The following is a 13780-nucleotide window of genomic DNA, read 5'->3' on the forward strand; positions in this document are numbered from 1 at the left end:
GAAATTCGAGCAATACAAATAAATGCTCCTACAAATACAAACCAGCCCCTAAAGTACAGCTTGTAACATCTTATTACTTCCAGGATTGTTGGAATTTATGGTAACCAATAGGCAGCTGTATTGGTCACATAACAACCATTAATTCCTGACAGCATCCAGATTGGACTGAATTGGTATTTCTTTATGCATTGCTTCGTAATGATCAATCTGTATGTCATTACAGATATTCAGGTAATGACTTCAGCCAAAAGATGGTCATCTTCACTAACTACTGAATAAATATTAATTTCTTATTAACACTAGTGGCTTAACTGAAGATCCAAAGTCAAATTGATAAGGAACAGGGGGAAGGCGCAGGACAACGTGCTGACCACGTGTGTTATCCCCATCCCAGGCCATGGGCAAGCTCCCCACTCATCGAGGCAGGCACCTGGACCTTGGAAATCCCTAATGATGCCAAGAACAGTGGGAAGATGGGTATCTATTTTCAAATATTCCAGCATACACTGTGCACTTGTAGTGGCTGCCTTTCCAAAAATCACTTTCCTCTCTATTTCTCTTCCCCAAATTCATTTTACAGATGCCAATACACCAGAAAGCACAGACTACAAAAGAATTCAAGCCGTCAGAGACAACTGTAGAAGAATTCTATCACCTGTACAAAAGACTGCAGCTCACTCTTCCTGGAATTTTCAGATCTGTTTCAAGTAAAAGCACTGTGTCAGGGTTTTTGTTTTTTTTTACTGTTTGGTGTTGTTTTTTTTTTTTTTTCTTTTTGCCTTTTTTAAAGCTACATCAGTGCTGATTTTATAAACTCTGAAGATAACTTTTAATAAACTTTAAAAACTTAAAAGTGAATATTTGCCACAAAGCCAATATTTTCGAGGCCAAAAATAAAAATTGTCTTATTTGCAGCATTTCAGGACAGTTTTCACACACGTAAATACAATGGGATACGTAATTTCAAGTTGGAATATATTGTTTTCTGCATTAAACAGAAATCTACAGCATCCTTGACATCGATTTCTGTCATTTTGTCATGATAAACACCAAAGTATTAAGTACCTTCCACATCATGCACCCAGGCATGATTCCAATTAGTGCTGAATAGAAGACAAAATGTCAGTCTAATAAGCTTCAATTTGCAAAGGCTTTGAACACTTGATGATATCATCACTTTGCCAATCATTTCTTGTACTCTTGTACTTTGGCTCTATTTTTTTTTCCATATCACCTTCCTTGTCAAAAGAAATCTACAGAAACTTTAGACATGAATGTCAGTCATTGGTGTGATTGAGGTAAAAGATCCAAAAATGACTCTCCAATACATCAGAGAACAACGAGCTGCACAATATTCCCTCAAATATTCCCTAATTTGCTGCCAACGTGTAGAGTAATTGGGAGAAAAAAGCCTACTTTAAAGTCATGCTGCGAAAAATATTTTTTCTCATGAAATCAACACGAAAGACCTTAAATCACTGTCAGAGTCTGTGCCACTCATTCCAAATAAAGAAATGCTATTTATTAAAGTGGGATGACAATCATGTCTTCAAAGGTGACTGGGCCAAAGAACAGCTCTGCTGTCTGACTTCACATTGAAAACACTCACTGCATTGTAAAATAACGTGGCTTTTAATGTGTTTCTTTAAAGAAGGCATATGTGACTCCGTAAGCGTGAACACGTGCCTAGCACACATTCAGAGCCTACAGCTGAGGAGACAAGGCAGAACTCACTACCTGAAACTTCCTCAACACAGAGCCCAGAATCCCTGCCCTTACCTGGCTGTGAGGGAAAACAGAAACACAAAAAATGGCAGCAACGAACCAGGCTGGGAAATGTGGAAGGATGGAGAATACAGCTGGCCGTGCTCAGGGATGAAACAGAGCTCTGAGCAGAGTCCTGCACAGCAGAGGAGAGGAAGGCAGCGGTGTCCCCGAGCCGGGTTACAGAGGGGCTGACCCTCAGCAGCCGGGTTAGCAAATTCCTACCATCTGAGGCAGAAACCGAGACAGAAGTTGCTACAGACACAGCTGCAAAGTTGATTAACAGTGAAGCACTCAGCCTGGTGTCTGTGCCAGTAACACCATCTGCAGATACAAAGATAACCCACGAAGGGGTTTCTTTCCCCCCCGCCACAAACCTCCTGTCTATGAAACAGAGGAAAACCAGAGGTGTCTTCTGTTTTCCTCCTGACTGAAGGAGAGCAGATCGACGGTGGGCGCCCAGGACAGGGCAGTTTGCCACAGGCAGCTCAGCTGCAATTTGTTACTGGTTTTCCACTTGAAGGTTCCTCGCAGTACTTTAATGTGGGTGTGCGTGGAGCTTTACGGATGGTCTCGTATTTCTCTACTGACATATCTCCAGCCAAAGCATGTCAGCTACAGCAGAGGGCAAAGCTTTCCACTGGCTTTGTGATTTCTCCTTCCCTCATCTCAGACCACATCAAAGAAGAATACAAATAATCAGATCTCCAAAATTGCTCTTTATTACCTCATCATGAGTCTATTGGATCCTGCAGTGGTATTGAGTAATATCATAACTAAAACCATAAAGAGGCCATATTTATTGCTCAAAATTGGGGAAATTAGCATCCATACGGATCTTATTGTTTGAAGACCAGCAATATTACCAGAACAAGTGATGTTAACATTTCAAACTACTGATAGTCATAATTTCTCATCTGGTGTTCCAGTCTTTCATTTGGCATTTATAATACCACTGAAATGAGGAACTGAATGGATCATAAAATTTCCCCTATCAGATAAGTCATGTAATGGCTGGACTGCTGCTCAAAATTTGATTTGTGGTGGCAGTGAGTGAATGGAATTAGTATCTGCTGACCTAAAGGAATAAAGACAAAATTGATTTGGGGTAATCTTTTCTCCAGAATAATGGACAAGAGAAAAAAACACGCTGTAATAAATTAAACTACTTGATTTGCAATACTTTGCACTTCAGTTGGTAGTTATGTACAAGATGTCCTGCCCTCCATCCCTAGAAAACGTATGGAGCAAAATCCCATTTCATTTACAGGCACATGATGAATTAAAAGGTCCCTGAGAACAGCTGACAGCAATACAAGCAAGTGCAAATGGTGCTTGGCCAAATTACCTGTCCTCTGTAACAGAACAACTGTAGTAAGAGGAGAGCTGCCAACATCTTTCATCTTGACATCAGTAAGGCTTTGGACACAGACTATATTATAGAATTTGTACTGTCAAACTGAAGAGACAGACAGCATTGGGTGGACTACAGCATGAGTGGAGAGCTCACTGGGCTGCTATGCTGGAGGCAAGGGAGTCAAGGTCACCCAGTTTAGAAGGAGCACTTCTCAAAAGTCAAACGTGGGACTGTTGCAACTTAACATCCCCATCAGTGACGGGGGTGCTAGGACACAAGGAGACCCAAAGAATATTCTGGATGCTGTGTTAGGAGAAATGTTCAGCGTGCTGCAGAGCAGGGCTGCCACCTCCAACAGCACAGCTCTGGGTTTGTTCAGCCTGGGGAGCAGAGGGCTGAGGAGGAGCCCTGGTTTCTGTCCTCAGATGAGTGCAGGGAGGAAACCAAGGAGAAGACAAGAGCAAACTCTTCCTGAAGATAGGACTAAGAGGACAAGAAGCTACAGATCCAAGCTGTAGGAACAGAAATTCCAATCGGATGTAAAGGAAAAGATTTATTCATTTATCACTTTAATATTCCTTTGTAGAATTTCAATGTCTGCAAAGCCACACCCAGTGTAACTGTTAAAAACTGTCATGCATGAAGGTCTTTCACCCAGCTGACGGGTTTGTTTGGGGCTTTTTTCTCCCCTTCACAGGAATTATTCTATTTAACTCCTCTTCAGGAAGTAATCACTTTCCACTAAGCTGCGTGTAATGGCATAAAATAAAATACTGCCACATGATATGAACCCTGCCCTTTCTCCAGTGACATTGCATATGCTACCTTTGCAGCTGCCTACGCTTACAATCAAAACCCTTAACAATATAACAATACAAAATGCTCATAACAGTGTAAGAACTACCACATATTCCAGCTTATATCATACAAAGTCCATTTTGCTGAGAGCTCCATCTCAGAATCAGATTTAGTACTAAGTGATGAGCTAGTTTCTATGGCAACTGCTTCCTCTTTTACACACACTGTTGGCAGCACAAAATGTCAGTCCTGTCCTAAGCTAACTTAGCATATTTGATCAGCAAATAACAATTTATGCACCATTATGCACGGCTTCCAAAAGCAGTTTTAGCAAATATTTCAGATGCTGAACATTCTCAAGTACAAAAGGATACAGGAGCAAAAAAAGTCACACCTCCTGCACTGAACTGCTCAGTGCCTAATTCCAGCCACACTGTTAAAAAGTGAGAATCGAGCAAAAATGTGGAAGAGATCATAGATGTTTCACCTCTCCAGCACAAGAGCACTTCAATGGTTCCATTAAGTGAGGAAGTGGCAGATGTTTATAGCCTGTTCAACAGCCTTGAGTTGAAAGACATCTCAAACAGGAGCAGCAGCTTCCAAGTGGGGACCAGGAGCTGAGTGCTTGATGCAGAACAACAAAGGAGCAAGACAGATTTATCCTAGCAGAGAAGGAGAAGGTGCACAGAAGGCTGAGGCCATGCCCTCAAAGGAGGTGCCTGGTGGAGGGATTCTCCAGCCTGAGATCTGCGTGCTTCTGGCTTTTAGAGCAGAGCCTTACTTTTCCCTCTAAATTCAAATAATGTCTGCACCGTAGCCCACATTCTTTACACACCCCTCTACATTTGCTCAAGTAGAGCTACAACCAGCTACGTTGCTTGCTAGAGAGCAATTTGAATTAGCATCTGAGTATTTCCCCATGAAACAATAGGTTTGGTCACTTCACCAAGCTCTTGGATGATTGTTTGAAGCCCTATTTGAGTGTCTCTTCTACACATTCCTTCATCAGATCCTTAATCCTTAGGAGATACTCCTCAGCAGTGGGATCCATCCCCACCTTGTCTCAGCCTGACATGAAAAACAACCAAGAGAAACCACGCAAGGGCTGTAACAAATATTTGGTACTTCTAATGTTTTACATCAACAGTCGTGTTCATTACATTGCTTTGACCGGTGGGAAATTAAACATGCTGCAATAAAGCTAAAAGCCTTTGTTTAAGAAAGGCTCAAAGGGAACTGCTGTCTGTCTGCAGAAGTTTGACTGTCAGCCCAAAAGCCACTCTCCAAGTAAAATAAAACAAACAAATATTTAGATTGCGACTCCGTGATTTAGATTGTTTGTAGAGAAAGCTTGCATAGCAAGCAGCACATTTCTTCTCATGCCAAATACATCTTCTATTGTGAGAAGACAAAAAGTCAAAGAAAAAGTGAGTCACAGAACTTATTTACTTAAAGTTATATACGGATGTGACTTCAGTAGCATCATCAACATCTGAAAGTTTCACAGGGTGTATTTATCTGTTCCTTCCAGATACAATCAAATAAACAGCTTCCACTGGTACTGGAAGAGCATCTGGGTGGAAACTGATGCTTGGAGATATCAGAAGAACTACCCGAAGTAAAACCAAGCTGATCAGAGATTTATCTGTTTATCGACATTAGGTTCTCTCAGATCAAGGATTAAGTCTTCTACTGTGAAACAAATTCTTTCTGTATTAATACAGAATTGAAAATCTCCTTCTATAGCACAAACTGTGCACACATGGGAGTGTTTAGTTATTATTAAATAGCTATCACTAGTTGATAAAGCTCTCTGTCCTATAAACACACCAGTACACATAGAGCGTACCGATATACATACTGACTATACGTATGTACATACACACTATTGTGTATATTTAGTCAACATATATATGGAGGAGACAGGGTAATCTCCTCTCTCCCCTCCACTCGATATTCTACCTATCCATACGGAACCATAAGCACACCAAGAATTTGCTTGAAGGAAAACAGTGATCATCGCTAGAATGAAAACAATGATCGTTGCCTTTTTTGTTATGTATTATTGAACCCAGCAGGCTCAAAGAGCTCAGAACTAATTCAGACAAAACAGTTGCAGAAAGATCACGGCGTACAAGTACAAGGGGGAATTTTCAAAGCAGATCGCCAGAGGAGAGGGGAAGGATGTCCTACGCAGGCTCACAAAGGAGCTACAGGTCTGCAAGAAGGTGAATGGAACGGGCTGGTGGAGGCCAAGAGGATAACATGAAGAGCAAAAATGCAAGAGAGGAAAAAGGGAACAGATACTACAGACACAGCAAAGCGTCTTCTCAACTCTTCTCATCACCTCCAGCCCTTTTTTTTTTTTTAATATATTTTATATATATATATATATATATACACACACACACACACACAATCAGATTTCCATTTGCAGTGTGTGAATTTGAAAAACTTTAGAATTGCCAGAGGTTTTTTCACCCAGCTGGTACTGGATTATCGGGAGTCCTAAGGCAACCCCAAACACCACTGATGTTCTCTCAAAGCAGCCAAGTTTTTGAGATAATAGTATACATTAAAATGAATTACTGCAACATCAGCGACAGAAAGCAACAAAGCATGCCTTGGTGTTCAAGTTACTCTTGACCCAATTATGAATGGATGAGAAAAGTGTATTTGGCAATTATCACACAACAGAACCTAGAGGAAGAATTTGCTTTCTTCAAGGAACTTCTTTCCCCTCTTGCTCTATTTATTTGAAGTTATAGGGGTAGTTTTTTTCTTCTTGCCCAAAGGTCAACGGTCAGAGAACAAGCATGAAAGTGATCCAACTCTGTACAGCAGCTGGAAAGTGAAGATCTTTGAGCTGGTTCAGGGCATGTGTCAGATGCTGGGGAGAGAATGACAGCCACAGGATAAAGGGGAAGTCCAAGGGCACAGCTGGCACAGCTGGCATCAGTTGTTAAAATTTCCTAACCTTGCTATCATATTTCAGAGTAGAAAAAACATCTTCTATTCTCTGTAGTCGGAAGCCTTGCTTCCGAAAAGCTCTGATTTGGTAACAGGGTTATTTTTATGAAAACAAAGAAAGTGCACTCTCATCCACAGAGTTCCCCAGTTTGTGAAATAATGAACACACTAAAATGACACAGAGGAAGGTGAGGCATGAATGACCAAATTATCACTTAAAACACTTGTAGAGAAAATACAGATAATATCCAAAATCCGAATTAAACACAAGCAGTGATTTAAAGCTGACTTTTTACAGGAAGAAATTCCTTTGTTATTAACTATTATTTAAGCGATATTACAGTAGTTCATAGGCAAAATAGGATTTAAACAACTACAAGAACACAGCATGGCATAAAAGCCTTTGTACTGCTCTGACTTTTACTGACCTACATGTCAATTTACTCCTCCCTGAGCATTACAACCCCAGGTGAAAAAAAAAAAATCAAAGTAAGCCTCGTAGAAATAGATAAACCCAAGAGCTAAAGTAGAATGCATCTATCCTGAAATTCATCAGGAATACAAAAGGGGATCTACTTAAACTACGTTCCTTTCCTGAAAATATATATAAATTGCTTTTCTAAGAAAAACAGTTATAGTAAATAACTGGAATGCACTGAAATCTTTATTTTTTATACTTCTTTTTTTTTGAGTAAAATGTTAAACAAAGTAATATGAATAAAAACGAACGGTTTATATTTCCTCTTATAGTAGCTAAAGACCTATCTGCAAGGAGAGGCTTGGATCTTTTCTGTAGCAGTACAATGAACTGTTCTGCAGTACTCATTTGTATCTGGTTTTAGTAATGTAGTATAATGCGTTCTTTAAACATTCACCACTTCCATAGGCAAAGGATTTTAGAAGCAAATATCTTTAATGAAAGCACTTTCACATCATTCCCTGAACACTGAACCCATAGGTCGTTCAAACCAAGGTACTCATATGTGATTAACACTAATTACTATTTTTTTAAAAATACCCAGCAAATCCACTTTTCTTTTAGTGAGGCAAAATGGCCTCTTCTGTCTCAGAGCACCTTCAGTGTAATACAGTGAACTCTTAAAATTACTGCTGTCAAACAGGGTTCAATGTTCATAATTTTTGTATTATTTTTATATAAAGCCTCGAGTACATAGATTCATTAGATTGCTGTGATATCTCTGTTAAGAGACCATCAAATATTTCACAATGGACATTGGTCATTAGTCACATCAGATTATGCATTTTGGTAGTCCCATTTTTTTTCTTTTTAATTAAAAATACATTCTATAATTCCATAAAAGACACCCGTATTGCCTGCTAAGCTCGCTGCAGAGACAAAAGTGAATTCTAACACAAAGACCAGATGAAGGCACTACGAATGATTGCTTTTCCGAAGCAGAAAAACGATGCGTCCTTGAAAGCAGATAGACTCTTATTGGAATTTAAATAAACAGCAGCTCTTCTAGTCAAAGGCAATGACATTTTTTCCCCTGATTTACATGTCATTCTCAAGGCAGCAATGCTCAAACAACTGTACGTGGCCATTCAAACTACAAAGAAAAGGCCAAAGTTTTTTTTGCTATTCAGATTGCTCTGATTTTCATTATAGCTGCCATGATACCAAGGTCTTTATGCAGCGCCTGTAGTAGCATCCTATATCCCATTGCAAACAGAATGCAAAACCCAACTTTGGGTTCTGGTCTTTAAGAAAAACAACCCACAACAGAACTAAATAGAGAATATACTTACAGGACGCCTCCCAGATTCTCTGAATTTGCTTAAGACAGTCCCTTTGCGCTTGTGCTCGGCGTTATAGAGGACAATTGCAACGAACGTGGTCACATCGACAAAATTCAAACAGTTTTCTTAACCTGAGATATACAGCTCTGCCTTGGTACACAAAAAACAGCATGAGGCGTGTAGGTGAGGGGACGATACAGCTCTGCAAGAGCTCTTGCAAATAGTTAAGACGTATCTATCTTAGGCCAAAGAAAAAAAATCCAGATAGAAACCAGTCCCTTCAGCCCTTTACGTCTTTGTTCGCTCTCACAGTAGAAGTGGAGAATCAGGGACATGGTTTAATTTTTCAGAAGCCACCTGAATAACCTTCTCCCTTAGCGTTCCCAAAGAATTCTCATTTTCCTTGGAAATCCATGATGGTGGAAATGGAGAAATAAGCCCTGGCTCTGCAATATATCCCCCCGTCCTCCCCCAGCACGCGGCTTATTTTCCAACGGGCTTAAGGCGGATTTCGATAGTCTGAGTCGTCCAACGGCAACCCCAAAAATTTGTTACAAAAATTAAATATCCCATTTCGCTTCGCTAGGTCAGCTTTCAGTAAAAGACACAATCTACCAGTCTACAGGAAAGTAAAATGAAAACGCCTCAGTGTCAGTCGAACATCTCATAGAGAAGGCAGCGGTGCGCGGAAAGCGTGTTGTGAAAGATGCCTTACGAAAATGTCCAGTTTTACTATAAAATATTCCACGCGTGATAAGCAATTCTAATGCTGATTAGTAAAGATTATGTTCCGAATACTCTTAAAACTATGAAATCATCTTCAATTTTTAAATGTTGCCATTTTAGGCCCTTTTCATATAGGCTCTTTGGAAAATACACCATGCCATCCTTACAAAAAAAAATATATTGAAAAAATGCAATAAGATTTTTTTTTTTAACTGAAAACTAATAAAGATCATTTGCCATGCTGACAGTGCACATTTCATCCAGAAGTTTGAAGAGTCAAATGCTACCCCAGCTGGGGGTTATTCTGCCAAATGGCTTCCAACAGTGACCACAGAGATGGAGGATGGGAGGGGTGCGTGCGTGTGTAGGAAAATAAACGTGATGGCAAGCAATCCAAAAGGCACATTGTCTCATCAAATATCTGACATACGTAGCCAAACACACAATGCAAATCTAGAATGCAAAACTGAAACAATAAGACAAGGACCAAAATGAAATAAAGCCATCTGTGAGTTACCTGCAGAGATTTAAAACAAAACAAAACAAAAAAAGCATACAAACGAAGTAGACATAATTCATATGGATTTGCCCAGGAAGGAGAAAAGGAGGGGTGAATGAGAGGGCTGAGGGGGGAGAAGAACAGATACCTTTTTTCTTAAACAAATCCATCATGAAAGAAAATGAGACAAGATTATAAATAGGCCGAGTTATAGCGCACCATGGGATTTTTAATCTGGCTACCTGTGGTTTTTGCAGTTAAAGCCCTATTCAGTAGTGGGAAGGGAGGGGGGAAGCGGAAAAAAAAAAAAGGAAGAAAAGAAAAACAAAATCACGTTTACGTGCCAGTTTCGCAAATGATCACACAGCGCACATCACCAACCAAGCTGGAAAATGGGAGACCCCAATTATTAGCATTTCCTAATAAGTGTACGCCTTTCAAACGTTATTGATCGTTACCTGCCCGCCTCGCTTCCTGCATTCCTGAGTTTTGCTCTCGTGCTCTGCCATGGCAGCGCGATGCTGCTTCTCCAGCTTCTCCATTTCCCGTTCGTGGTCTCGGACCAGGCAGTCCTTCTGTGCGTTGTGCTGCTGGAATAGGTGCGTCTTCTCCTGTTCATGCTCCAGCTTCAGCTCCACTATCTGATTGGACAGTGAGGAGTACAGTTCATCAATAGAACATCCTTGTCGTCATGACAACTCGTCTACAGCTTAATTTTCCCCTTAATTTCATCAAGTTGGCGATTTTATTTTTACGTCACTATTACCTCACCTTTCCAAAAGCCACCGTTAGCGTGACAGAATTCCTCCAGACAATCCCAACAATGGCGACAACCGAGCAAATCCAGCGCATCCTTAACCAATTTGGTGGTACAAATGTCGGAGCGTTTAAAGGGGAAAAAAAAAATTGCATTGTGGCGTTCCGCGAACGGTCCCCCCCATACCCTGCTGCTGCTCATCCGCGGGGCCGAGGATCCTAAATGGTTAATAGCCAGCCTGCTCGCCCCTTTGCTCAAGTACACAAACGCAACCCCCCCAAGCCCAGTATTAAATCTTTCGGGGATTTCTTGATGATTTTCCAGAGCGAAAGCTCTTCCCCCCTTCAACATCCAACGTTGTGGCGTGTACAGGTTTTGTTTTGTTTTCTGAAAAAAAGAAAATTATCAAATAAAAAACAACAAAGCTCTATTATCCCGTTGTCAGCCACGCTACCCCAACATAAACAGATGTATGTGTTCCAGAAGGGCACCTGCTGTGCCGCAAGCCCGCACCACGGTCTCAGAAGCAGCGCTCTATTCTCAGGATCCTTTCCCAGTCCGCACCACACTGGCTGCTGTGACCTTGGCCAGCCCCAGCCTCTCCCTGCTAGACTGAATGGCAGCCCGAGACCAAGGGCCTGGTTGCCGCAGCTTTGATACTAATCCTCCCCGCCTGCGCACAATGGCACCCTACCTGGCCTGCACACTGGAGCAGCCAGGCGGCCTTTGAAGCAGGTGATGAATAGGGACGGCAGGAAGCCGCTTCCCCACTGAACTCCGGGCCACACAGCTGCTAAGAACAGTCACTTGGATTTTTCTTCAGTTTTGGTGGATTTTGAGGAAGGGGGGTGGGAGGGAAAAAAAAAAAAAAAAAGAAAAGAAAAAGAAAAGAAAAACGCCCTGATCGAGAAGATGGTGGGTTATGTGCAGCGTGAGAATCCGGCTTCAAACAGAAGCTGTCGGGAGGAGCCGGCACCGCAGCGCCCGGCACCTATCTTAAAGCTGCAGCAGGCAATTCCGCGCGGGCCGCGGCCTCGGCAGTGCTCTGCCCATGGCTGCTGGTGTCCCCGGTCGTGGCTTTTGTGTGAAATCTCAAGCAAAGCAGAACGCAACAACTTCTCTCAAACCGCGGATCGGAACATCCCCAAGTTTGAAAGCAAAACGCGCTACCAGCTCTGCACGTACTGCCAAAAACGACGTGTGGGGAACAGAGGCAATGTTCTGTGGCTTAGCACCTCCACGTTATTTACCTCTGCCCGACGCTGCCCCGGCCACGTGGCTCTGGCTGGCTGTGCTGAGCTCTGCACCTCAGGGTTTTGCCCAACGTTTGTGCACAGAGCTGTTTACATTCATCTGCTGTCAGTGTCCTCAGCACGTCTAATGGAGGTATGCTTGTTCCCTTAAAGAAATTACAGAGGCTTTGTCCTGTTCCCAAAAATCAAGTCATTCGGACATCAGATCTGATTAAAAAGAGGTCATGCTGATGAAGAAGGTTGTCTTGTTGAAGCTTTTTTCCTTAACGACCACACTTCCCAGCTCGTGGTGCCATGTAAAGTCTAAGGTGAGCTAGTTCGCTGAGAGAAACTTCCAGTATTTTGACTGTTTCCTTTTCCAGTTGCAGAACAGAGAACGTTCCAGAAGAAGGCCGGCCCTGCTTCCTGCACCACCTGCAGCTCTGTGTGTGCATCGTGGGTTTACCCAATCAAACTAAGCAGTTTCATTTAGAAATGAGTCCACTTTCAACGTGCATAACGCAGCGGCGAAGCGTCTGAATTTTAAAAAAGAAAAGGAGCTAAGAAGAGAGCAGCGCGGCTCCGACGGGAGCGCCTGCAGTCCAACGTGGGAGCAGAAACGGCGGCAGCATGATGTGAAGGGTTTTCAACAAGTTCAATGCGTGAGCCCTCTCTGCTCAGAGCATGCAATTCCCCATGGCTGTGCCTACACACACCTACAAAACCCAGCTTCCTCTGCAAATGGTAATAATTGTTTTCCTATACAAATAATGGCAAGCGACTGAGGCGGTGGTTCACGATACTGGTGAGCACTCACTGAACCTTCTTTTCCCCTAAAGAACCAATGCCAAGCACCACAGCTTCTCTTCCACTTCTCTCTTTCTCTCATTACTGTATTGAGTTAATGTATGCCAGGAAAAGAGAGAATACCATGCTGGTTCACAGCAACAGCCTGACTTCTTCATCACGGGAAGCTGCATGAAAACTATACGAAGTCTTTGTAAATCAGTAAGTATTCTGTCTCTTCTTTGAGGCAGCACCCACCTTTATGAATAACAAACCATCTTTTAAAATTGTATCACACTGAGATCTTTCTGCACCTAAATCTAGATGCTTAGCTCTTCAGCAGATTGTACTGACATGCCTACTCACATCTAGAATATAAACATATAGAAGACAGAGGTTGAGATACTGTACATTTCAGCCAAAAGCAACGTGACATTCACAGTGCAATGGGCTTCTAGCCTGGGCAGATGGAACTGCATCTGACTGCTGAGGTGTACTCCAGAAGGACCTGTTAAAACAAGAGTCCTCCCAGTGAAGACTGAGCGTAAAGCCCTGCTGCTGTTTGGGCCAGTTTGGTTTGCACATCTGAAGAACAAAGCTTGACAGTAAATATTCTGCTGACTGAAGAAAATATTTTCAGAAACCAAATACTTAGAAGACAATCGACGTCAGCAAATACGTTTTTAAAGTCCCTAATGTAGACAAGAGCTTCTACTATACAGTTTCTGCTTCTACATCACACGCCAAGTTTAGGCTTTTCAATTTTAGAACAATTTCAACTTGTTCTCAAGAACAAGTATGCCTTTGAAAATCTTTTTACAGTCCCCAGAGGAGGGAAAGGAAATTAGTTAGCTCACTACCTCTTTGAAAAATGTAGCTGCTACAATAAATATTTGACACCAAAGTAAGAAAATACATGTAAATTTATGTCCACAATTCCAGAAATATTATAAGAAACACCTACATAAAATATGGTTTTGCATGGAAGGATGATTTTATTAGCACTGTTTTGGCATGACTGAATTTCTGAGGGCCTGAGAAGCCACCAGTAAATTATGTATGCCATGCCAAAGAACTGAACTAAAGCTCATTCATACAGCACATCCATTTGCCAGCAATTTTATCTTATT

At 41.8% G+C, this 13780-nt stretch overlaps 1 protein-coding gene across 2 annotated transcripts in view; it reads right to left on the bottom strand.

The window, feature by feature from the left end:
• The window catches only part of CEP112 (centrosomal protein 112), a 135941-nt gene that overhangs the window by 65265 nt on the left and 56896 nt on the right, over positions 1 to 13780 (bottom strand). For both annotated transcript variants that reach the window (XM_065735410.1, XM_065735409.1), the window contains exon 19: positions 10334 to 10516. In XM_065735410.1, the coding sequence (XP_065591482.1) occupies positions 10334 to 10516 (183 nt within the window). The remainder of the gene's footprint in view (positions 1 to 10333; positions 10517 to 13780) is intronic.

Source organism: Cyrtonyx montezumae, unplaced genomic scaffold, assembly GCF_038088225.1.
Source record: "Cyrtonyx montezumae isolate F1298 unplaced genomic scaffold, pur_monq_1.0 scaffold_19, whole genome shotgun sequence".
Taxonomy (NCBI): domain Eukaryota; kingdom Metazoa; phylum Chordata; class Aves; order Galliformes; family Odontophoridae; genus Cyrtonyx; species Cyrtonyx montezumae.